The 25,608-nt window shown below is 40.1% G+C and overlaps 3 protein-coding genes across 15 annotated transcripts in view; 1 reads left to right on the forward strand and 2 right to left on the reverse strand.

The window, feature by feature from the left end:
- Positions 1–8,799, reverse strand: part of HPS3 (HPS3 biogenesis of lysosomal organelles complex 2 subunit 1) — a 17,869-nt gene extending 9,070 nt beyond the window's left edge. For 3 of the 4 annotated variants that reach the window (XM_071752954.1, XM_071752953.1, XM_071752952.1), the window contains exons 1-10: positions 7,568–8,799; positions 6,450–6,944; positions 5,055–5,241; positions 3,817–3,902; positions 2,526–2,718; positions 2,335–2,416; positions 2,009–2,163; positions 1,070–1,178; positions 678–859; positions 144–321 (exon numbers count right to left, since the gene is read on the reverse strand). In XM_071752954.1, the coding sequence (XP_071609055.1) occupies positions 144–321; positions 678–859; positions 1,070–1,178; positions 2,009–2,163; positions 2,335–2,416; positions 2,526–2,718; positions 3,817–3,902; positions 5,055–5,241; positions 6,450–6,944; positions 7,568–7,790 (1,890 nt within the window). In that variant the 5' untranslated portion in view covers positions 7,791–8,799. The remainder of the gene's footprint in view (positions 1–143; positions 322–677; positions 860–1,069; positions 1,179–2,008; positions 2,164–2,334; positions 2,417–2,525; positions 2,719–3,816; positions 3,903–5,054; positions 5,242–6,449; positions 6,945–7,567) is intronic. The other variant, XM_071752955.1, reaches the window with a different exon arrangement.
- Positions 8,800–8,922: 123 nt separating this feature from the next.
- Positions 8,923–12,941, reverse strand: LOC139800147 (tubulin alpha-3 chain). Its single transcript, XM_071752966.1, has 5 exons — positions 12,792–12,941; positions 11,666–11,888; positions 11,097–11,245; positions 9,512–10,192; positions 8,923–9,315 (listed from the first exon to the last, which is right to left on the reverse strand). Exons 1-5 carry the CDS (start codon positions 12,792–12,794, stop codon positions 9,010–9,012), a joined length of 1,362 nt encoding a protein of 453 aa, XP_071609067.1. The 5' UTR covers positions 12,795–12,941; the 3' UTR covers positions 8,923–9,009.
- A 1,952-nt stretch (positions 12,942–14,893) lies between these two features.
- Positions 14,894–25,572, forward strand: HLTF (helicase like transcription factor). 10 transcript variants are annotated; one of them, XM_071752963.1, is made up of 13 exons: positions 14,896–15,019; positions 17,260–17,467; positions 18,037–18,203; positions 18,669–18,802; positions 19,801–19,907; positions 20,645–20,719; positions 20,932–21,123; positions 21,266–21,361; positions 22,077–22,125; positions 23,366–23,450; positions 24,088–24,167; positions 25,032–25,117; positions 25,341–25,439. In XM_071752963.1, the coding sequence occupies exons 1-12, from the start codon at positions 14,952–14,954 to the stop codon at positions 25,094–25,096; spliced, it is 1,326 nt and encodes a 441-aa protein (XP_071609064.1). In that variant the 5' UTR covers positions 14,896–14,951; the 3' UTR covers positions 25,097–25,117; positions 25,341–25,439. The 10 variants fall into 10 exon arrangements, 7 of the variants coding, with proteins under 7 accessions (XP_071609060.1, XP_071609061.1, XP_071609064.1 ...); XM_071752962.1 differs by having other exon boundaries at positions 14,897–15,019; positions 25,029–25,117; XM_071752964.1 differs by lacking the exon at positions 14,896–15,019 and adding an exon at positions 15,429–15,496 and having other exon boundaries at positions 25,029–25,117.
- The last annotated feature ends 36 nt before the right edge of the window (positions 25,573–25,608 follow it).

The raw sequence follows: 25,608 nt of genomic DNA on the forward strand, positions 1-25,608 counted from the left end.
TATTTTGTCAACAAAAACTGTGTGAAAAAGAACTCTAAGCAGCTCAGCATTTTCAAAGGCAATTTAATTAAAAACTGGTACATAGTTCTTAAAATCAGAACGAAACCAATAATTTAAGAAAAAACCAAACACCTTGTTTCTACCTTACTTAATTCTTCATTTAATTCTTCATTAAGAGAGTGAGTCAAGTAAAATAGAAATCCTTTCTCGTATGTCTGTATTTCATCACCCTCTGAAGCTAGTCTCTTTAAAACTTCAGTCATGGATAAACCTGACATTCTGTAGTATGGCAAAGCAAGGTGGTAATCCTTTGTGTCAAACCTGAGGGCAAAAGAGAGTATAAAGAGAGTATAAGGAATAAGTCAAAAGAACACGAGCAGCACTTCTGTGGTCAGTGTTTGCAGGAACTAAAATAACATATCCCAGTTACAGACACCAGTATCTATAAATATACAGCTCCTGTTCAATGCAGTGTTGTATTGTATTCTCTGTTCAGATGCAATGAAGCCAACCAGATACTGAAGAGATTACTAGATTAAGCTGCTTTCATAGAAGGTAAAGCTTTATATTGTATATGAAATATTAATGTGAAACAGCAAAGACTGATGGATTTTCATCTTAATGTTCTAGTACTGAAACAAGAGCTCACCTACATCACTCTGACATCTACAACGTACCTGCTGTAGCAGTCTCCTAAAAGGGCACAACTTTCTCTGAATGCTCTTAGAATTTCTTCTTTCTCATCTGATTTAAGGAAACTAGGGTCCATTATAGCTGCTCTGAGGAGTAAGTGAGCCTCACTTAGAAGATGGATGCAACTCTCTGTTTTCACATTTTCGTAAGTTCTACTGTAATCTACCTAAAACAGACACAGGACATACTTAGACTGATGGCAAAAATTAAGAATATACAGGAACAATTTTAATGAGGGCAGCAGTCATTTGAAATACAATTATGGACTATTAATGAGAAATACTTTATGTTGCATTCAGCAATGACCTGCATCACAGTTTAATCAACAGTACTTATTTTTAGTCACCAAATAACAAAAGGAGAAGTTGGGAAATACCATTTCTCTATAAAGCTGAATAGTTGAAACAGTGTTTATAATATATAAATTCCAACCAGGCTCTGATTCAGAAGTTGTTCTTGATTTGATGCTGTCAGCCTTTCTGGAACTAGAGAAAGGTAAAGAGCTGTCAGTGTCCAAATAAATTTTTTGCAGCAAAACCCACACTCATTTAATCATTTAAATGCATAAATAGGTATTATATACAAATATATTAAAAAAAATTATAATATGGAGGCTAGCAAATGCTGAGAGCTCAGTTATGAATTTAATTCGTAACAGGCACGTTTATAAACCAGGAACACCATCAAAACTATCTACTACATCTTCTCCTGGGCTTAACACTAGCTAGTATCCAACTGACTTGAATAAACGTGATTTCTGAATAGCTGTCTTACAAATAGCCTTCAGAAAAGAACAGAAATAGCAGTCCTCACAGATATAGCTAAGTGACTAAGAAGTCACAAATGCCTCTGGCTGCATACACGTGACAAGAATATTTTGGGCCAAACTCCAATTCTTCATGGATTACTACAGGGGTGCTCATAACTCTTCTTGGAAAAAGCCCTTAGCCAAATCTTAGCTTGTAGCTTTGGTAATCCTACATATTTTTGTTTCTCAATACAAATACTTTTTCTTCTCGGTAGCAGGTACCGTCTTAGTAATATTTTAACATTACTTATGAAAGTTAACTTTTTTACCGTCTTGAGTAACTCATTTTGTTGATTTTAAGCTTTTGTGACCCTCTCCTAACTTCCATGTCATTCAATATAGAAGATTTGAAAAAATTAAGTGCTTGGTTTATCTTTTTATGCACTAACTAGGGAATTACTAAATTTTTTCAACAGAGGAAATGCTTTTCAACTCCATCCAACATCTAGAAATTCAGAAGTGTACAGAGCTATAAATACCAGCTACCCAAAAGACACAGATCCTTACAGCATCCTTCTTGAAGGCTTTCTTCTTTCAGTAATATCTTCTGTGTCTGCCTTAGTCAGAAGAATTATATGGTTTTTGAAATGACAGATAACTCTTGGTCCTATAAAAAGTTGCATTCTTAACGTGCAGACATCTAATGTGACAGGCGGACAAGCCTGTAAAGGAAAGTGATTATTTTGTAATTTCCTTTACTATTTACTTGGAGCCTTTAAAAGAAAATTAAAAAAAAAAAAAAAATTGAAAAAATGTAACTGTGCAACGATCTGACACTAGAAACATTCACTGGCTTTCCTAACTGAATGTGAGGAAGCTCAGTGCTACATTACCTTCACAGTTGTGTCAATATAGGGATCCTCATCACGAGCTGCTGCTGCACTGCACCGCACTGTGAAACACTGCAGCTTCTCACTAGAGGGAAAGAAAAAACACATTGATAAAAAAAAAAAAGAGAAGAAAAAATGCAGCAGCATAGAGAAACTGTAATAATACTTTATCAGCAGAATAATAAATGTAGTACCTTGTAATGACATGCAGGAATTGTGGAGTGAGAACTGCCTGTTCAGACTTCTCTGAATATTGGTAAGTAGAAATCAGCTCTATTAACTTCCCAACAGAGTAGAGATATCCAACATGAGGTAAAGAGAAAAAGCAAAAGAGACTCAGTAGTTCTGTCTCGTTCTCAATTTCCTCATGGGCTGTCACAGAATTTCCTAGGTGTAACAATGAGAAAGGCATTTTATGTATCTCATCAATCAGAAGCTGGCAATTCCTTTTCAACTCTGGTGTCTAAAAGATACTATCAAACCTGCCCAGGTTGCAGACTGGTTTTGTTAGTAGCCAATGAAGAGAGAAAGAACTACATGAAGATCAGTGCACAGGTCAAAAATCTGCATGTCATGTTATCTCACTTGGAAGCATTTTTAACAAAAGTGTGGCTGTACTGCTGAGTGAAGGGATTCTACTGATGTAGCAGCACCTGAGAGCCCTGGCAGATTCATCACAACGAAGTGATCATGGATTGAAATACCAGCCTGATCTTTGTCAACTACTTGTGAGCTGCACTGCACCAAAATGCAGGTCTTTACTTAAAGGAACAAAAGGCTGGGAATGACATGATTTTTTTCTAAAGCCACTTTGGCAGGGAAATGCTGTGTTCATCCTACAGAGCCTCCTGTCAAAGACTGTGTGTCACCAAAGAATGTAGGAGAGCTGAAGTTGAGTGGGAAGTAACTTGATTCTTAGGTCAGCTGCAACTAAAGTGAGGCTCTGCTCAGACAAAAACCACAGATTGCCAGTGAGCATAACATACAGCACTAATTTTTTATCATGGATTTGCTGGGGCTTGAGTTTATTAGAGAACCCCTAAAATCTGCATTCATCCCTTGCAGTTTTAATTAAATTCCATCAGAAAGGTAACCTGTATGTTAATGATTATTAAGGTTATTACTTTGATTTCCATTACTGACCAGTAAGAGGCAGCCTAGTATCTTGAGAATAATTTTATTAATGCAGTCTAAAGAGTCACTGTTTTGTGATACAAAATTAATCAATAGAGAACTGATAAAGGCTGATTTAGTCTTCTTTTGGTGTTGTGAATTGGTATTTTATTTCAAGGTTTAAGCAGAACTTGGAGAAACTTAAACACTTTTGTTAGTAGAAGCTCAGTGTAAATTGTTGGAAAAGAAAGACCTTAATTTAAAAATAAATCATACAAATACAGTGTACAAAACAGAATATAGAAAGAAGCTCCACCCTTTCTCGGGTCTTTCGTGGTACAGGCCATAATGCAGCTATGCATATTCATATACCTGTCTGGTATACAGGAAGCAGCTGAAGAGAGTGCAACTTTGTCTCTTCACAAAACCCAAAAGGGGACTGGTCCGGTGTAAAACGTCTGGAGAATAAAAAACCAAAACAGGAATATGGGACCTCAGTGAGAAATTCTCATTAGCTAGTTTGGACAAGTAAACAGTGCTAACAGGCACAGCTGATGTCTTAATACTCAACAGCAATGTGCATTACTAATGTCATTAGCGTGTGGCACAGCTAGAGACAGCTACCTTGAGTTCTCACAACCAGAAATGCTCTTTGCTTGTCTAAGAGATGTGCGTCAAAGCTTGGGGTCAGTGGAAGACATACTGCAATTTACTTGAATATCAGTTTAAACCCCCCCCTTTTAATTCAACTGAGCTATATGTAACATGGTGCCATTTCCAATCTGACTCTTCTTTCTTATTATGTATTATCCCTTTTCCTAGTTTGCTTTGGAATTCATTGCTAAACTGTGACATTGATTCTTCCTCAGTTTTGGATAAAAGTTTAACGGCTTTGATAAAAAAATGTGTTAATTTATTAGTGCTTAAGTTATTTGCTAGATTCCCTTTGCTAGACGAAGAAAAGGAGAAAAGGGAGAATAGTTTTAGAGGTACTCAATTAAGTGTCACTCCAGCTGGAGCTGATGCAAGGTGCAGAAAAATGAACAGAACATAGTGCCTGATTATGGTCACACAGACAGGACTGCTGATCAGTCTCCTGTGTAATCTCTTAAAGCAGGTTTCTTTTCTTTTGTGCCAGAATTTGACACAAGCTGCTTCAGAATAAGCCATGTAAAACTTGGTTTTGCTGGTTCAGCATGAGCGTGTGAAAACTGGGGGTGGTCAGACACCGGAACAGGCTCACTGGAGAGGTGGTGGATGCCCACAAACTGTCTCTGTTTAAAAAGCATTTGGACACTGCCCTGGATAACATGCTTTAACATTGTGTCAGTCATGAAGTGGTCAAGCAGTTGGACAAGATGATTGTTGGCAATTCTCATCCAACTCAACATTCTGCTCTACTGAAAAACAAGTTTTCTTTGGTATCGCATTATTTCCTCAGTGCAAGAAAACTCAACCCAACCAAAAAACCTTACAGAAGCCCCCAAAGTCAAAATACCATTATTTTACTTTCAACAAGACATGAGCCACAACTTACTTGGTTTCTTGTATTAACTTGTAGTAAATTAATTCTTGTATTATATCTTTAAAGGGGAAAACACATGTCATACCTGAAAAGCAGATAGCGTACTTGGAAGCGCTTTGTATCTTCTGTAGGTAACTCTGTGGATTCCAGTGTGATGGGTATCTCACATAGCTTACTTTCTTCCCCAAGCAGTTCCAACGGCTTCTGACATATAACAAACTCATCTACTTCAAGCTGCAAACTCTGTGTTAAAGGGTCTTTGTCTGTCACACCTTAACAGTGAAAACGCTGTATTAATTATTCAAACTGTTGCACTTAGCTGAAAGAAAATTATATGACATAGTATCAATTAAACATTCCAACTACAGCTACTCAGCTAACATTGCCTTACTCATACCATGAGGTTTTGAAAACAGCTATGCTAGATGATAACAATCCTTCATTTCAGTCTCAACAGTCTGAATATCTGTGAGTCAAAATTTCTGAAAGAGCAGGGAAACTTAACTATAAGGCAAGTCCAAGGCAACCTGTGCTGCAGATGGCTGTCAAAAATGTTGTAATTTGATTTAGGAGTTTTAAGAAGGAAAAGGCAGCTAAGAAAGAAAGCTGTGTTACCTTAAACTTATTTTCAAGTTCTGTAAAGCAAATCCTAACAGCACTGAGAAAGTAATTTGAACTTTTCTGTTTAGCATTTATTAATAAAAACAACTAAGGGGAGGATGCCATTACCTGAGTTAAGATCCATCTTCACCCACTGAAGGACATTCCAGTTCATATTATCCCTGACAAATCTTCTTTTAATTTTTTTCTAGATAGTTTCTATTTATAAAAAAAACATCTTTCTCTGTTTTAAGTTTCTTTGATCATAAATGGCTTTCCTAAGGTTTGTTGGTGTTCACCTGATGCTTTTGAAAAGGTGGGAATTAATTACACATGGACTGATTTCTTGTAATACATGGGAATGAAATTTACTGAGTAAATCTGTTTCTGGGATTTCTACGATTCGAAGGCAAACTCCTGAATAAGGTGAAGGACTGAAAAAGGGGAGTTTGCTGACACTTTGTTTATGCAGTATTGAGCCTACTAAGTTAGAAAAATGAATAAAAGAGACAGTTACTAGTGCAGTGACACTGATGGAATAATGTTTCTGAAACAGCACACTGAACTACTTCCGCCTTGATTTGGCCCACGGTGGCACCCCTAAGCAGGGACCTAATTCTGTGTCTACAGAGGCTGCACTGTTTTGAAGGCACCTGCAGAATGATGGGAGCATTTGTTTTGTTACCTCGTACCTGCAGGAAAAGGATAGACTATGTGATCTCTAGAGGTCCCTTCCAACTAACACTATTTAGCTGATAGTCCTAAGATTATATGGAAGTATTTTATGGAAGGAAAAAAAAAACTTATTAGAGCCTATTTTGAGAGTAAAAGGAATAAGCAGACTCTTGGAAATGAATACAAAAATTATTTCTGTACTTACCTCTATCCACAGGCTTTTCTAGTGCAGTAATTCCATGTGTACATTGCTCAGTCCTGTCTGCACTTTGCTGGACCAGTTCAAGTTTCAAGATCAGGACATCCAGCTCTGTCGTTATGGCTATATGTTTGGAACAAAATGCGACTTCAGCAGGAATGAGGTTATCAATGTGTAAAATTAAGGAGCGTTCAAAGTCTAACACAGTCAAATTCTGGTTTATGACCAAATATTTCAAACAGAACATGACTAGTTTATTTTTGCAGCCGACAAGAAGATCTCCAGTTACAGGACAACATGAAATGCATAGCGGTGGATCTGAGAGTGGCATTTCCACAATCGACATCTGCTCTTTTAAGGTTTCACTGTATGACTCTTCCATCTTGTGACCAACCATCCGAACACAGACACGGGAACTCCCAGCAGACATGCATCTCCAGTTCATATATGCTCTTAGGAAAGTTGCTTTGCTTTTTTCTTCAATTGTCACCAGATAATCTCCTTAAAAGAAAGCAATAGTACCGAGTTACTATTAACGTACAGATGACAGAGTTTATGATTTGTTTACCTTCAATCTTAAAACTCAACCCTTGCATAATTTTTAAAAAAAAAGTTTTTGTACTCCACTATGCAAGTTCCTTGGCTGGGTGGAACACACTTTTCATACCATTCTAAATAAATAAATAAATAAATACATTAGGGAAAAAAAAAAAAAGTAATAATTATAGATTCAGGTCCAGACTAACTATTAAGTGAATCCACTCTGAGCTGTAATTACAAACAGGGTGGTTTCCCCCTGAACCTCTATTAACGGGAAATACTCTATTCTCTGCAGAACAGTGAAACTCACAGATGCTCGATCACCTGTGGGACCACCTGGAGCGACCAGGTGTTCTGAAATAAAGAGCAAGCAAGGGCAGGAGCACAGACTGTAGCCGGGGCGGAGAAGGACGGCAAACGGGCCGAGTGCTCATCACACACGGCTCGGACCGGAGCGGGCCGAGCCAGGCCGCGACTCGGGGACCGACGGAAAGAGACCGCGGGGCCCTCCTCCCGCCGGGAGCCCTCCCAGGGGCCTGCAGTCCTCCCCCCGCTCCAGCTTCCCGCGACCCGGCGGCACTGACCTGCCCGGCTGTGCGCCATGCGCAACACGGGGCCCAGCGTGGCGAAGGAGCCCAGCGGCTCGCAACGGCCCTGGTCCCGCACGGCGAATACCTCAACCCGGCAGCTGGCCGCCGTGCCGGCCACGAAGAGCACGTCGCGGCCGCAGCAGAAGTGCGCCGGTTCCTGCTTGCAGGGCACCACTTGCTGTGACCCAAACGGGTGCAGGTTGTACAGCTGTACCATGGCCCCCGGAAACCCCGCTACGGCACCGCACGGCGCCACCGGAGACCGAAGGGGCTGCGCTGGACGACACAGGACGCGGACACCTCAGCTCCCGAGGCGGGCCGGGACACGGGATGCGTCGGTACGGGCCCCGGTGGTTCGCCCCGCCCGGACTCGTGTCGCACGGAGCTGCCGCTGCTGCGTCGGTGTGGGTGACGTCAGCGCCGCCTTAGCGGTTCCCGCCGGATCGCTGCCGCCCCGCGGGGGCCCTGAGGTAACTGTGAGTGCGAACGCGGCGCTGAACTGCGCGGGCAGCGCGTAAAGCGCGACTGGAAACCTTTGACTCCCGGTGTCTTGGGCACGGAGGCCTATTTCTTCCTCGTGGTTTTTATAGATGTAGGGAAAGAAAAAAACAACCAAAACCTATACAACGCCAAAATAAAAACCTTAAGTTTTTTCTGCTTTTCAAGATGCAGGGCTAAAAATATTTATAATAGTGATGCAGTTTTTACCCGAGAGCTCAGTAACTAAACTATGAGCAACCGTCTAAAAAGTAATGTTCATTTGAACGTAGTTAACAATTTTACTAGGCCAACACAGAAATGTAAAAAGTGACAATGCTCTTTCAAAGCAGGTATTGGATTTTTAATTTTTTTTTCCTGATCTACTTTTATCTGAATAGAATGCAGGGGGGATGTGGTGGCTAGAAAAATTATCTCTGCGTGTCATCTCATTAAAAAAAAACCAAACAAACCCAAACAAAAAACCTGGTAGTGCTACTTGTTCAAAAGCATATCCAAACCAGTTGAGTACCTTGCCCGAGTACAGCATCAGTTAACTAACTTTGTAGATGTTAATATAAGTCTTCTGTGAAACCAGCCTTACTAGTAAAATATCTTTAGGAAAGATTAGGTTCTTCTGAATTGAACAGTGCCATTACTGCTAAAGCCAACCCAAAGCAGATTTCCGCTTCTGAGAAACCAAAAATTACAGGGAGTATGTCTCAGAACATGTTGGGATCACAGGAAAGTTCAAGCAATTTCAATTTCCTGATTTCTTCTGTAATTTGCACAACTGGATGCTGCTGAAATGTGCGATCTCAAATCATCCTGAATATACACATAAATACTTAAGAAGAAAACCACAGTAGATATAACCTTTAAAACTTTATTTTAAAGCAACCAAACAAGTGAACAAGGTTCTTCAATTCTAATTTTTTCTTCAATAAATTTTCCAGACTTTAGTTTTCTAAATATTCATCTCCTTCTTCAGCCTCTGCTTCCACTGAATCTACACCAACTTCTTCATAATCTTTCTCAAGGGCAGCCAGATCTTCCCGGGCTTCAGAAAATTCTCCTTCCTCCATTCCTTCCCCAACATACCAATGCACAAAGGCACGCTTAGCATACATGAGGTCGAATTTGTGGTCGAGGCGAGCCCAGGCTTCAGCAATAGCAGTTGTATTACTCAGCATACACACAGCTCGCTGCACTTTAGCAAGATCACCACCTGGCACCACAGTTGGAGGCTGGTAGTTAATGCCCACCTTCAAGAAAACAAATGAAAACTTTTGTTTCCATTAAGAATTCAAAATCACCATGGTTATGAACAAATAAAATAGCTTAAAAGCTATTTTGAACTTCATCAAAATATCTGACAGGGACATTACGGAATTACTGTTACCTCTGAATACTACACAATTCCTAGCAATTCAAACATCACTTAAAAAGCTGCTTAAGTACCTTGAATCCAGTTGGGCACCAATCCACAAACTGAATGGTTCGCTTAGTCTTGATGGTAGCAATCGCTGCATTGACGTCTTTGGGAACAACATCCCCTCTGTATAACATACAGCAGGCCATGTATTTGCCATGGCGAGGGTCGCATTTTACCATCTGGTTGGCTGGCTCAAAGCAAGCATTGGTAATTTCAGCCACAGATAACTGCTCATGATAAGCTTTCTCAGCAGAGATGACAGGGGCATATGTCACCAGGGGGAAATGGATTCGTGGGTATGGAACAAGGTTAGTTTGAAATTCAGTCAGATCTACATTGAGGGCTCCATCAAACCGCAGTGAAGCTGTGATGGATGAAACAATTTGCCCAATCAATCGGTTTAAATTGGTGTAAGTAGGACGCTCAATGTCAAGGTTACGACGACATATATCGTAAATGGCTTCATTATCTACCATGAAGGCACAGTCTGAGTGCTCCAGTGTTGTGTGGGTGGTTAGAATTGAGTTATAAGGTTCCACTACAGCAGTGGAAACTTGAGGTGCTGGATAAATTGCAAACTCCAGTTTAGATTTTTTGCCATAGTCAACAGAGAGCCTTTCCATGAGCAGAGATGCAAACCCTGAACCAGTGCCTCCTCCAAAACTATGAAAGATAAGGAAACCTTGCAGCCCTGTGCACAGATCAGCCTAAAATTGGGGGAGGAGGGGAAGGGAGGAAAAAAAAGTTATTGATGAGATTAGAGAAAGCAGTTATACAATGATCATTCAAAAGCATTCCTTGCTTAAGCTTGTTAGTTTTAATTAAAAAAACTAGCATTCTTGAAAGCTGGTTTTCCTTTTTTCTTGCATGTGTTTTACTCAGAAGTGCCAGTGCCTTTGTGTAATTTTCTCCAAACAGGAGTAGTTTAATATTTAGAACACTTTACTGTCTTTGCAATTTTTTACTTCAAGGAAGAGCAGCTGTACAGCACCTTGACAAGTTACTATAAATTACAGCTTGAAAATGTGTTTATGTTCTCATTCTAGCTTTCAGCTAGTATCAATCAGATGTTGAAAGTCTCTTTTTATTTTTGTAATTTTAAATAGGCAATCACTATTTCACTATAAACTGTATCCTACACATCATCCTACACATTTTTCACAAAGCAATGTCAATATGTCAAAAAAACCCCAACAATTGGGTAATTAAAATTGCTAAGCATTCAATCAAAATCTGAGGCTCAGGGTACTAGAAGTATGTTGCATCACACATAATTGCACGAATCAAAATGAAAATAACATAGTATAACAAGTTTTTTTATACTTAAGGTTTTTATAATACATTTCTGAGGTAGCCTTAAAATACTTTCAAATAATGGTATTTCAGAAAAAAAAGTTTTAATGAATTTTTAATGAATTTAAATTTAATGAATTTTTATTTCACCTGAGGGGGACAAAGAAAAAAGTTTTCTTTGTACAAAGTTTTCTTTTGTTTTAAACAATCAACAATGCACAAAATTCTTGGAGAAGAAACCTAACAAGCCACCATTATAGACAGCTACAGAGCCGTATCAATTATTTTAATATACTGACTTGAAGTGTGAATTCTTACCAGTTTGCGAGTGCGGTCTAGGACCAGATCAATGATCTCTTTTCCAATGGTATAGTGGCCTCTGGCATAATTATTAGCTGCATCTTCTTTCCCAGTCATAAGCTGTTCGGGATGGAATAACTGCCTATACGTGCCTGTACGTACTTCATCTACAAAGAATCAAAACACCACAAGATGGATGCAGTTCTGTGTGCTGCCCAGTGACTACACACCAATTCTATGTCAAGAGTAGACAGCATCCCTGATCATATGCTGATTGTGTGCTAGATGAAGTTGGCACTTCAGCCCCTTTGTTCCGGGGACAGTACCAGGCACTCACAAAACACTATTCGTACCTGAAAGTGTGCATGAGAGGTCACTCAGAAAGCCACATTACAGGTAGAGACAAGATTGTTACCTGTAGAGCATTGTTTCATTCCTCTCAAGTAGCTATAACCTTAAATGTCAAAAGGTCATGCAGACACACATCTTTTAAAATCTGTTGTGTTCTGACAAAGGAAAAAAGATGGTAGGGAATCTGTGGGGGATCTCTGTTTTTACACTTAAGATCTTTAATGTTGGGTACGTACCAACGACAGTTGGCTCTAGGTCCACAAATACTGCTCTGGGAACATGTTTACCAGCTCCTGTCTCACTGAAGAAAGTGTTAAATGAATCGTCTCCACCTCCAGCAGTTTTATCACTAGGCATCTGACCATCAGGCTGTATCCCATGTTCAAGGCAATACAGTTCCCAGCATGCATTGCCGATCTGAACACCAGCCTGACCAACGTGGACGGATATGCACTCACGCTGAAAATTAAAAGCAGAATAATGACATAGAGAACTACTTGTTTTCTAGATTACATTCTCACAGTATTTAGCTGGCTGGGGGTTGTATCCTTCCATGATCTTTCTCCGCTGTATTCCCTGGTTGCTCCTGAATGACTATTTTACTGCTCAGATTGTCTGCTGACAAGACTGTACTCGATGTAGTTGACCTAGGCTGACTTCGAGAATATTGGAACATCTTAGAGACAACATAGTATCTGTGAACACATAGGGTGAATCTGTGAATCTCACATAAGGTGAGATTCACCACCCCTTACCATGCTGCACATTTATCTTTAGTATTCTGCCTAGTCTCTTTTTAATCTTTCTTTAGTTTTGGAAGGCTTCTTTATAGAATATCCAAAAAAATCCTTTATTTGTTGCTACATCAGGCACCGGATCGCTGTTGCTACAGTCTTTCCGTCACAGGACCCCTCGGAACGCTTTCGACTCTACAAGCGGAGAGATTCTCCAGCCCCTGGCACTTCAGGGCTGAGCCCCGCTCAGGGATCAGCTCCGACGGTTCCCGCGCGCGCCGCCTCTCGCGCCCAGGTGCACGCTGTATGTCAGCGGGAGGCGGCGCGCGCTCTCCGGCCGGGCTTTCCCGCCCTCTCGGCCCCGAACCGGCGGCCGCGGTGTATCTGCGTGTCTGCTCTACCCAGCCGCCATCATCTCTCACACCAATGTCTCCCCTTCTCCCCGACCCTTCTGCGGTACCGCTACCCCGGCGGCATCACACAGAGGCTGCCCGCAAGTCCTGCAGCAGCACACGCACTCATAAGCTCCCCATGCTGCCGCAGCAGAAGCACTCGCGAGATCACCCCTCCCTCTCTCTCTTCCTGCCTCCCCCCCATCCTCCAGAGCCGCGAGGTCCCCGCTGCCCACCATGATGCCCAGTTAGCCGCGGAGCTCTGGCCGCGCCTCCGCTGTCGCCTCCACCGCCAACCGAACAACCGCACCAACCGCCACCTAACGCCCTCGAGACCCGCTACCCGCGCGTCGCCTTCTCATTGGCTGTTAGCGGTGGTCAACGGAGACCGCTGATTAGCCGACGGCACCCACGTGGGGCGACCGTTGGCACGTGTTACCCGGGAGCGCGCGAACACGGCTGTCGGCTGGGGGCGAGGCTGGTGCGGCGCGCGGGGCTTCTCAGGGGCTGCCGCTGCGGCTGCAGCTGCCCGGGATCCGGCGGGGCCGATCTACCTGGGGCCTCTCAGCCGCCCGGGGGCTGCTCGGGGCCAGCGGCTGGTGGGCGGCAGGGCCGGGAAGCGCCGGCCTGGCTGTGGGCTGCGTTGAAAGCCGCAACAAGGCTGCAGCCTGCCCGGTGTCCCCGCTCGAGATTCCCCGGAGCGGTGCAGCCGTTCTGTGGGTGAACTCCGCGTCCACAGTTGGAGAAAATGCGCTCAGTGGCTTTCTGGAGTAGCAGCCACGCCACAGGTGCTCTTTTTCCTCCTTTATTTTGCTTCTCCCAGAATTTACTTCTTCCGTGGTAAGCGCATTCCTGTAGCACTGTCCGAGTAGCATTCCCGCATGGGGGTTTTCTCCAGCTCGTGTGTGAGGTTAGCAGAGACCAGATTGTTCCAATAATTGCAGCAAATGCGCTATGATACATTAAATATTATATATTAAAATACATTAAATACACTACTAGCAGCGGAGAAGATTATCTTTCTGTAGTACCATACCTTCCCTAACAGGCCAACAGAAGTACCACAAAAATAAATCCAGCTAATTTTCCTTTATTTTAATGTAATGTATTTTAATCGAGATTGGATGAGAGGGAATCACAATCAAGTAGTCCCTCAGTCTGCTACCTGCATTGCTCAAGAGTTAGGAAGCAAATGACAACCAGTCCAGCTTGCAGAAGAGCTTCTGTTTGGAAATTACTGAAAATTAACTCTGTCACTTTTGGGTTTGGTGAATGTGCAAGTCCTTATGGGAGAATGTTCTTTTTTTCTTTTCTCCAAAAAAAGCATAATAGTTTCCTAGAATCCTGATGGATTGTAGTTTTTCTTGTTAAATATCTAGCTCTGATTGTAGAAGCTATAATAGAAGTTTCATTTTGATACTGGTAGAAGTTTCATTTGGTATGCGATTTGCAAATTTGTACCAACCAAACCAGGTACACAAGCAGATTTTAAACATCTTGAACCACTGAATCTGTGAGATTATGTCAGTAATGTAGTGAGAAACAGGGTCTTGCCTAGGTAAGCTACACTTCTGCTTGAGAGATCTTAAATTAAAGATGGTTTCTCAAAAACTTAAGTCTTAAAACTTCTTAGGACCATGGCAGTATCTGTATAAATCTAAGAAGTAAATTGTGTATTCACATAGAAGAAAATTCTGCCAAAAAACAGTGTAACACTATGCGTTTTCTTTTACTGCCTTAATGTCTAACAAAGTTAGTCTTGCAAAGGTATTATAAGCCAAATAATTTATACATCAGAAACATTAGATTTTAATGATGGGACAGTTTTTGCTGATGTTAATCTTTAAAAGTTGTTCACAAGCTTTTTAAGGACAGAAAATTGGAAAAGCTGGGATTTGGCTTCTTTTTGTTGTTGTGTTGTGGTTTGTTTTTTTTTTTTATATGTTAACCTGCACCTTTACATAAAACAATGGAATTTTATTTCACCTAGCATCTAGGTTTATCTGAGATGACTGCTTCACAAATCCCTTTTTGACAAAACATTTATTTCAATGCATAGCAGTGGCTGCCTCAGTGCAGTGACTTTGTAGAAGTATTTATTTCCAGTTATTTCATGGAATGGAACAGAACCCTGGAACAGTGGGTTAAAGTACAGTTTTAGCAAGGGATGCTCTTAAAACTTGTATTTTTTTTTTTTTTTTTAACAATAAACCATTAAAAAATTTGGTTTCCCCATCTGTTGTGCATTACAGTAAGCACCTATATGACTGAAATTACAGCTCATTCCGCTACAATTCTGGGGAGGAAAACCTCACAGTGGTTTCACCTGAGTGACGGGAAGCTTTTTTTCCGCATGCTGTCCCGCAGCGGTACAGGCGCTGTTACCACCACTGACCATGGCAGGAGCTGGGGAGCTCGCAGCGATGGTGACACCGTTATCCACAACGCGCAGTTTCTGCACTGGGTAATAATGTACCGTGCATTTTTATCTTGTTCAGTCTGTCAGGGATCCTCCGTTCTCAATCGGATTGCTACTACAAGATCCGTTTTCAGAGAGCCCCGCTCTGCAGCCTCGCCGCTCACACCCTCTTTCCTTTCCCTGCTATCTTTCCCAGCTCCTCAGCACGCTTTTGTCCGGAACTTCCTCCCCTTTGCGCACGTTCCCTGCTCCTGCCGAGGGGTTGTGCGGCCACTCCCCATGAAGTGCCGCAAAGGCGGGTGGGCCGGACCGGAGCGGACCGCCCTGAGCGGCGCCACCGGAAGTGTGCGGCGTGGGGGCGGGCTCTTCCTCCCCACCGCGTCCTCATTGGCCAGCGCTAGCGCCGCCTCCGCCTCGACGGGGATTGGTGGGCGCTGCTGCCAGGTCGGGAGGGCGCGAGCGCGGAACTGCGGCGGGGCAGAGGGGTGCGGGATTCGTCGCTATGTCGCGGAGGTTTCACAGGTGAGACGGGGCGGCGGCGGCGGGCGCCCGGCATTTCTGGCCTTCTCCTTCCTTCTCTTCCTCCCCTGCTCTCGCCTCCCCTATCGTGTGCTCGGCCTCTTCGCGCCGCTTTCTGCCAGCCGCAGCCGGGAGTGGCGGCGGCGGCGGGACCAGTTGCGGTGGCTGCTGGAGGAACGCTGAGCTTCCGCCGCCCTGCCCGCGCCGAGGCCTTCATGTGGGTCCTCCGCCTCGGCAGGGCTCCTGGGGAGGTCCCCGTAGGGCAGGGGCTAAATGGCTGTTGGCGACCCCCGGGCTGGCCTCGCCGCTGCTGGCTCCCAGCAAAGCCTGCTGCTTTTTCTTCTGTCAGAGTGGAAAGCCAGTTATTTGGGAGCTTTAAATAGCGTTTGCGAAAGTCTACTATGCCAAACTCGGAATAACTATTTTATGGAAAGTAATTACTTTAATTTGCAGTGCTATTAAATTATTCCATCGAGGCAGAAGGGTAGTTTTGGTTTATACCAAAGGTCGTGATTATCATGCATCAGTATGGTATTTTGGATTGGTATTTTATTTTTATGTACGACTTGGTTGAAAGGATAGTATATCACTTCACTCAAACGTGCACTGAAGGCACGGCCAGAGATATTTCCATCTCCCGTGTGCAGCAACATGAGTTAGGGCTGCATCTTTTCACCATGAGGGGAACCTAGCTGATGGAAGCTTGTGTTAAGGGATGGGTAGTGTAGTTACCTGGGCTAGGTTGGAGCAGCTGATTATCTCTAACGTCATTATAAGGCATTAATTATACCTATCAGGTGTGAAGGTAAGCTTAATAAATATTTGTGGAACCGTTGTTTTAACATTTCTACATTTGTGAACATAGGAATGAAGTTACTGCCCAGAGCTGGTCAGTTTCAAAAAGATTTTTTTAGCCTTTTTTCTTAGATAGGAAATCTGATGTTAGGAGAATACATGGAAATTTTGCAGTGACAGGTATAATTAGAGATGTAACTAAATCTGGAGAATTCTTAATATAGTTGACAAATGTTGCAAGAAGGGGATTGACACACGATCAATGTGATCAGTCAAATCCAACTTCATTAGAGCAACAGACTATTATTTATACCCATTAGATTAATATATGCACACTTGTCATTATCCAATTAGTTGTTAACTTAATTAACTAATGCATATTGCAAAAGCTAAGCTCACTATAGGCTACTTATTCAATGTCAACCCCACCTCTAGAAGTTTCAAACTTGATACATGTTTCTGCTTTTGATGACCATAGCAACCTGTTTTCTTCTTTCTTGCATCTTGAAACTGCTGAGGTTAGCACACATCAGCACTTTTGTCAACGGTCTATTGTTAACAGTCTTTCTGTCAGTCAGCACTTCTTCAGTCTTGCTCACGGCCTAGTCTTGCTCACCGCCTAGTTCAGACCAAGGCCTTGTGCCGGCATCATCCAATCTTCCACAGACAAACATAAGCCATGAGGGGGGAAGGTAGGGCAGAATGCTCAGATACCATATTTCAGTCAGTCAGGTTGTAGCTGCCTTAAACAGATTTATTTAGGATTAAAAAAGTGACAAAGTTTTCTCCTAATATAAAATATTTTCTTAACGTTTGTAGGTAAATATTACCTGAATCAAGTTGTAAAACTGGGCTTTATAGGTAGCGCTGTGTAAAGGGGTAAAATTGATTACAGAGAAATAATAATTCTATTATTACTGTTGGTACTACTAAAGACATTATCTAATATTTCACGTTTTATTTTTCTGCAGAGATTCTACAAGACGATGCTCTCAATATAACATCTGCAGAGGAGAGAAAAACTATGCCTGTTTTTCCTCCTCTCACTTTGACTCCCATCTTGAGTTGGAAGACGTCTCTGTAGGTGACACTTCTGGAGCAGAGGAGGACACAGATTCAGCTATTTTATTTGGAACTTTGCGAGGAAGTGTTGTTGGATTACGATACTACACAGGGATTGTAAGTGTGTGATAAAACATAAAGCAGAAGAACAGTTGTTATCAGCTTCAGAAAAAATACATTTGATGTCAAAAATTCCCAGAATTTTTTCCAAGTATAATTTTAAGACATTACTTTTTCCTAACTTGTCTTCAACATTCTTCACTGGAAGTGCTTAATCTAAAACTTTAATTCAAAATTTGATTGAGGTAGCAAGTTTTGAAATCTGGTTTTGTTATTTAGTATTTCTGCTCACCCACATGAGACAAATGAATGTGAATGGAAACATTAAATTAGATAGGTCATTGAACTGTTTACGGGGACAAAAAGATTTATTCCTTTACAAAATGTGCTAGCAGTTGAAGTTGAAGTTTCTTGCTCTTAAGAATGCTTTTGAAATTGCTGGCACCTAAAAATTAGCTCTTCTGTAATGCTTTTGGTATTTTGATAGGCAAGTTGTTTGAACAGAATGCTGTATTGGATTAATATTTAAGCTTCACAGTACTTAAGCAAATGTATATTAGGTATTTCTGCAAATAAATTGCAATTTAATTAATGTGTTCTGGCGTTTGTTTGTTTTGCTTTGTTAGGTTAATAACAATGAAATGGTTGCACTTCAGAGGGAGCCCAGTAATCCTTATGATAAAAATGCAGTGAAAGTAAATAATGTTAATGGAGATCAGGTAGGCCATATAAAAAAAGAGCTAGCAGCAGCATTGGCAGGCATTATGGACAACAATCTAGCATCAGTTGAAGGGTAAGTGTGAAGATTTTGCTTTTGGTTCCATGAATGTAAGTAATGGAGATTTTTTTTTTTTTCCTCGCTACACTAGGAAATTGTGAAAACTATTTGCAAGCGTTCTCTTTCAATAGAAACGATAGCTCTTGGTAATTTGATTAAATCTTCATGATTTCATATTCTTGGGTTGAACTACTTGCATACAGCTTATTCTTTCCCTCATATAATAAAGTGAAGACTAGTGACAGCAAATTCCTTAGGCATTGTTGTGGAACTCTTAAGTTAATGGAATGTGGTGGTTTGTATAAAAGGTTCACACAGTATGAGAACCAACACCTGTCTGGAACATTCTGTGTTTTGATGAAAATAAGCACTTTGTGAAGTACCTCTTGCTGAAGAAGGTTTATTATAAAAAAAACAACAATAAAAATATTACTGCTGTGGTGTGTTGTTATGTTTTAGTTTTTTCCTTCTTTTTTTCAGAGTTGTCCCTCATGGAGCAAAAAATGCCTTTACCATGCCTGTAGAAATGAGTTTTTGGGGAAGAGAAGAAAACAAGGAAGCAGTGCTAGATCAGCTTAAAAAGCACGGATTTAAACTGGCTCCTCCTCTGAAAGGTAAGTTGTGAAGTTTTGTGTTTTTATCCTTTTTAAAATACTCAGATTGAGCTTGCCATTTGTTAGAAGAAATGTTTAATGGCTTACTCCTTGTCATGGTCTTGCCATTCACAAAATGATTTTTTTTTTTTTTTTTTTTTTTTTTCCAATCTTAGTTGAGGAATAATGCAGAGCCCATAGCTATTAATTTTAAACTTAATAGGAAGTATACTGCTGTGTCCTGTCTCTGTTACGTGCCAGCAACTGGAGAGGCATTTGAGCAACCTAGAAATACATGCATTCCCTAAGTTCCTTAACTATCCGTAGTTAATCTACGGAATCTCTATCCGTAGAGATTCCCTCCAGACTTGAAAAAATTTTTTTCAAGCAGGTTAGACCCTTTTATAGGGTGGGGTTTTCAGGGACAGCGCTGACTTTTTAGCAAAGTGCTAGGACATGTATCCTTCTGTTGAGGTGTGAGCAAATAGAGATATGTCTGAGCTATAAATAACCCTATTAGACATACTTTACAGAGCCAGCCTCACACAAGAAGTGTCTGTACTCCTGGAGCCAGGCATTGTGGAAGCAGTGCTAGTCAGCAGCAAGTATGCATGCAGAACTAAACACTTGGTGAGAGGCGGATGTGGTTTACCTACAGCAAGATTCCAGGTTTTATCATCTAGGTTCTGTTGCACACAGTTGACAGTTTGGAGTAAAAAAGCATTTTGCATGATCATCCTACCAAGTCAATTTTCATGTAACAACACAATTTTTAATAAATATGGTTGCCGTTTTAAAGAATCCAAACCTATTGCTCATTGCCTGTCATTCTTAAGAAGCTTTGGAAAGCCTTTGTGGCCCATTGAAAGTAAAGGATAAAAACAGGCTAAAAGACAAATGGTGAAAGATACTGTCTTGTCACTGCCCCCAGTCTGATCAGCATCATTAATTACAAGCCAGTGAAGAGTGAGATTGGGAATTCATCATACTGTTGCATTTCAAAATTCTACCTTTTTAAGAACAAATAGGTTCAGAATGGGACTTTGGAACACAGTGGATGTCTGGGAGAGCTGGTCCAAATTACAGTGCTCCAGTTCATGCTGCTGTACAATTGACAACTGAACAGGTTTGTGTTTCATACTTGTAACACCTGGAAGCTGGAATTTTAAGTGGAGGGCCTTTTAACTTCGTCTTTACTAAAGTGTCTGTGAAGTGGAAGTCTTGTTGCTTTTAGGTTTTGGGTTTTTTTCCTTTACCGGATCAAAGATTTGCTTTGAAATCATCTTGAACTTTTGAGTTTTTAAATTTTTATACTGCAAGCAGATGTTTTGCCTGTAACAGCCTTGAGTTCAACGTAGTGTTGGGAGGCTTTGGTTGTAGTTTTTTTCACATTGGTGTGATTGTTGTGGTTTTTTTTTTTCCCCTGTCCTAATGCTTTACCAGGTAACAAGTGTCTTAAGATCTCAAAAGAAAGTCTGGAAGACTCGATTTTATTCTTGTCAGATTTGAACCAGGGTGATCAGTGAAGGGTTGGGTGTTGGTTTGATTCTGGTTTTGCTTTTTGCTTTCTCTTTTAAATTGGAGTGAAGTAGTTAAGTTTTGTGAGTTGTGTAAGTATGTGAATATATTTAGCTGTCCCTTCCCAAAGTTCTTCTTGAATTGGCATGTGTTTGTATTGGAGAAGCTGAAATTAATTTTTATATAGCAGTAGTTAATAGATACATTCCAGCATATCAGGTCTAAAGTCATAGACCTATCTATACTGATGACTACAGACAGGTAATTGCAGTTTAATAGTAATCAATAATGTAGTGGAATTAATTTTAAATACAATAATTGTAATTTTTGTGTTTACTTATGCAGCTTAAAAGTGAATTTGACAAACTGTTTGAGGATCTGAAGGAAGATGATAAAACTGGTGAAATGGAAGGAGCAGAGGTATTTGTTAAAACTTGCAACGGTTTTCTATAAAAACATAAATACTTAAACATCTAGTTGCACGTTTAGCTTTTTTGGTCTGGACACAGGAGATGCTTGAATCACACAAAAAAAATGTAGATAAAAAGGATTTTATAACAAATTTTTCTTCCCAAACCAGAATGTGGTATTTACTATGTGAATAGTGCATATTGTATCTCCTTAATTTACAGACTGTTGGCACCCTCTTGCTTCCCCATCAGAAGCAGGCCTTAGCTTGGATGGTTTCACGAGAGAACAGTAGTGATTTGCCACCATTTTGGGAACAGAGAAGTAACTTCTATTACAATATACTTACAAATTTCACAGAAAAGAAGCGTCCGGAAAATGTTCTTGGAGGAATACTAGCTGATGATATGGGACTGGTAATAATATTTACCAAACTTGATTTCTTTTTTTTTTTTTCCCCCCACACACAGAATGTGCGTGAGTGATTATTTTCTGATTGTTTTGTCATTTGGTTGATTTTAATTTGTGGAAAATACAACATTCCTTTCTGTTACGCAGGGTAAAACGCTTACTACTATTGCACTGATTCTCACAAATTTTCAAGATGGCAAACCTCTTCCAGTTGAAAAGAACATGAGTGATAAGTTTTATGAGGTGAGATGGTAAAAAAAGATTGTTTTAATGGAGTTAAATATCAGTTAATAAAAAGCCCTGTGCCTAGTAACTTTCTGTGTGGTGAACTTTGTATACATTCTGTAGAAAAAGTTCTTCGGGTACATCAGATAAAAGGAAGAATAGAGTAGATAGGCACATAAATAAACCAATAATTCTTGGTTCATATTTTTGCCAAATACTTGAACCAAAGAGGGGAGAGAAGCTACAGTTAGTGAGCTAAAAATGTGCAAACTATTCTCAGGTAGTGTAGTTGAAGTGTTTTTTGCTTTTATTATTATGCAGTTTTTCAAGATGATGTTTGGATGATTGGATGATTTAGCATGCGGTCTTCCCTGACAATAATAAAGAGGAGGATTTAGTACTTTTTACTCAGCTTGTCGAAATTCAAAATAATAGTACTTTGCCAGCTAACATTCTCTGGTCAAACAAGTACTATTAGTGTGTTTTCTTTTCTTTCTAGGGCAACTGTGTAGACTGACTTTCCCTCCTCTGTCTCTCTGAAATGTCATTTAAACTCTGTGGTTACTAAAAAAAGTGTATAGCTTTTTCAGCACCTTTATCTGACTGCCTTACTTGTCACTGAGCAAATCTTTCATGTTTCAGAGCAGTAATTAATCATTGGTCAGATTAGAGTAATAACGTTATTGGCATTTTTTGCTGTTGCAACATTTAAGAAGAAAACTTTCCTTGATAGGAATCCAATACTAAGGGCATGTGCAACGTTGGACACAGACTATGTAAAGGTGATAACAATTTATGAAAAGTTCAGTAATGTTTGCCTGACAGTTGATGTTAATACCTGGAGTATTCTTAGGCTGTATTTAGTGCTAGTCTTCACAAGCACTTGAAGTTTGTTGCAGTATGGTTTGTTTTAACAGCAAACACGTGTAGTTAAATTGTAATTAGGCTCTATAAAGTCACTTCTATTTTTTTGAAATCTTTTTAAAAATTTTTAAAGTGAGCACAGGAGTAATGAAAGGGATTGATAAGGAGAGTACTGCCTCTGGTGGAAGTTATTTTTATCAGTACTATGGAAGAGAGAAAATGAAGACTTTCATGGAGGTCATTATGAATGTCACCACAAAATTGGAACTTTATCAAAGCTGAAATGCCAAGCAGCATCCAAGATATTTATTTAAGAGGCTCAAGCAGTTTAACAAGATACTGTTTACAGCAGTGAGGGGGGGAGCCTGTTTCTACTATTTCTTAACCTGAAAAAGCAATGATAATGGCTTTCAAACCCTTACAGCCTCCCACCCCAACATTTCTCATTCTCTTGTACATTACATTGATACCTATTTAACGAGTCTTTGCAGGTTTTGTCATCTTCAGGATTAAACCTCTTTTAAATAATTTTTTCTAAAGTTTAGATCCTGCATAAACTTACGCGTGAGTTTAAAATTCTTTCTATGAGCACAATTACTTCCAGTTTTGATATCAACTCTGTCATAACGTGTTTTCTTTTTTGCATTTGCTTCTGATATGCTATTATTGGCAGAGTGCAGAGTTGATGTTTTGTTCACTACCTGGTAGAAGTCCTTTAAAAAAACCAAAAAACCAAAACACTTCTCCCTGCAGTCTCCTCCCCAAGTCGCCTTCACAAATTGGTAGCGTTACCACTTTTTTCTGTTTTAGATAATGTGGAAATCATTAATTAGTAAGGTTTGACCAGTTTACCATTTAGCATTATTTAAAACAGTACGATGCTTACATTTGTTTTTTCTTCTTTTTTTTTTTTTTTTTTTGAAGTTTTTCACCTCCTAAAAACCCGGTACATATTTTATGACTTTGTAAATATCTAAGATTGTTTTAAGAGTATTTTTATTTTTCCTTTGTGATTGCAGTATCAGTAGTGCTTGTCCCATGCAAAACTATGGTTGTTTTTAAGGACGTTTGTACTGTTGTTGATGAAGTTATGATAATATTGCTTTGATAACCAAGCTAAAAACTACATTTTTCATAAATACCAATTTCTTTGTGAAGACTTTAGCAGTGTGATGGAGCCTGGTGTTTCTAATGTAGAAAAGTCTGAAACTTCGTTGAGATACTCAAGTTGTCTTCCAAAAAGGTAGGTAACTGAAATGACTTTTTTTTCTTACTGTTGGTTTGCTAGATAGATTTTAAATAAAAATAAAGTGGTACTTGGCTATGATTAAGCGTATCTTAAAATGTGTCCCTGCTCTCTCCTCTGTTTCTATATGTCATACTTCTGCTCACGTTTATTGTTCTGTGTCTGTGCTGCACTTCGGAGTATATTAAGAAAACACATTGACTCATTCTATGTGGATTGTGCGACTGCATGCTTGCACATCTCCTTCAGGATTAAGTGTCCAGTAACATTAGTGTGTGGCATCTAAAGAACTGGGCGACTTCCAGTGTCATCTGGGTTTTTAAGTAGTTAAATGCTTAGCAGGCAAGCTTCTGACACAAGTTTTGAGTTGATGAAGTTGCGAAGTTTACTAATGTGTTGGAACCTTACCGCCAACACTAGCCTCTTCTGAACATTGCTGTGAACTTCAGTAATAATCTCTTCCAAGTCTTGCAAGCATCATTCACTCTGCGGTTCTGTGTTCTGGGCTTCCCTTTTTCTAACCCTTCTAAAAAGAAAAGTTTTGGGGTATCCTAATTGTGATACCCTAAAAATTCAAGTAGTAGTAGAATTGTGTATTACAGCTTTTTTTTCTTAACTATTGGTGATATCTTAGAGATAAAGCTAAGAAACCCAGATATTCAGGGAGCAGTAACCTCGAAGAGTCTGAAGAATGTTTACTGCAACAAACAGAATGTAAGTTGTGAGGAAATTTTTTTATTGATTAGTATAATACCTGATGTCTTCCTTCTGAAGCCAAACCAAATAGACTTTTGGATTAACTGGAAAAGGAATTAGCTAAACTACGTGTGCTTTTTGTTTTGTTTTATTCAACCAAAATTTTAAGCATAATGTTTTAGAAATTGCTAAATGGGAAAGCTTTCAGTCCTAAGTGCTGTAGTTTGTTTCTGTAGCTGAACAAGTGGTGGTATAACAAGCTGTGAGCTAAGTCAAATGGATGTGAAAACCAGAATTTTTAGAATTTGACATAGGCCTTTCGTGAGGGCACTAGGGCTGGAAAAAAAAATTAAAAATTCATCTTTTATGGTAAAACTTGAAATGTGATCACAAAGAGGCAAGAATGTGTGTTGGTTATTGAACTAAGTATTTTGCATTCAGAAAAAAACATGACAGCCTACAGGTGCTCTGGAGTAATCAGTTAAGTTCAGGCTTAAAGTACTTGGAGTGAGACCTGTTTGAGTGGTGGGGTTTTTTTTTGTGTTCTTTTAAGACTGGTAAACAAAAAATATCCTGTGAGGATTCATAATCTGAGTTAGATGTATAAGATACTGTATTTCTGCACACAAGCCTGTGAGAGTTGAAGAAGTGTCTGGGTAATGCTCTTAGCCATATGGTTTAGTTTTGGGTAGTTCTGTGGGGAGTGGAACTCAGTGGTTCTTATGGGTCCTTTCCAGCTTTGGATATTCTTCAGTATTGTAGTGGAGAGGTGAAGTAATTTAGTTAAGATGTTTGACCTTCATAAAGTGTGTCATAAAAATAAATACACGTATATCCTCTGCATGGTGTAGAAAATGCACATTCGTCTCCTTTTTGCAGCAGCTTCCTGTGCTATCCAAGAAGATACAAGCTTTGCATCTGCTCTTCTACCTTCATCTACTTGTTAAAAAGGAAAACAAAGAGAAAAGGTAATGAAGAGATAAACAGGCAATACTTTGATTATTTTTTTGTGAAGCTGAAGTAGTATACATATTGAACTTAATAAATGAAGGTTATGTCTTTATAAATTGCTTTGATGCTGCTCTGGTGAAGAACTTCAGAAAATATTTCAGGGAACCATCAGTTACTTGAACTTCTACTTTGTTTTTAAGTGAACTGTTACACAGCTAAATAAGCCTTTTGCACACTCAGGTATGGCTAGTGTCCAGGCAGTTGAGAGGAAATATTCTGATGATCGCTCCAGAGCAACACTGATTGTATGCCCACTGTCTGTCCTAAGCAACTGGATTGTAAGTGCTAATCTATATTAATGTGTAAATGGGATACACATTTATTATGATGCTGTAGAAGCAGTACTCCCTGTGGTCTCTCGTGCTTGTAAAGGTCATGGTTTTCCTTTCTTTTAATGAAATAGAGCTGCTTTCATGAGGGAGGTTTGCTTGATCAAAATTTGAAAACA

Source organism: Heliangelus exortis, chromosome 9, assembly GCF_036169615.1.
Source record: "Heliangelus exortis chromosome 9, bHelExo1.hap1, whole genome shotgun sequence".
Taxonomy (NCBI): domain Eukaryota; kingdom Metazoa; phylum Chordata; class Aves; order Apodiformes; family Trochilidae; genus Heliangelus; species Heliangelus exortis.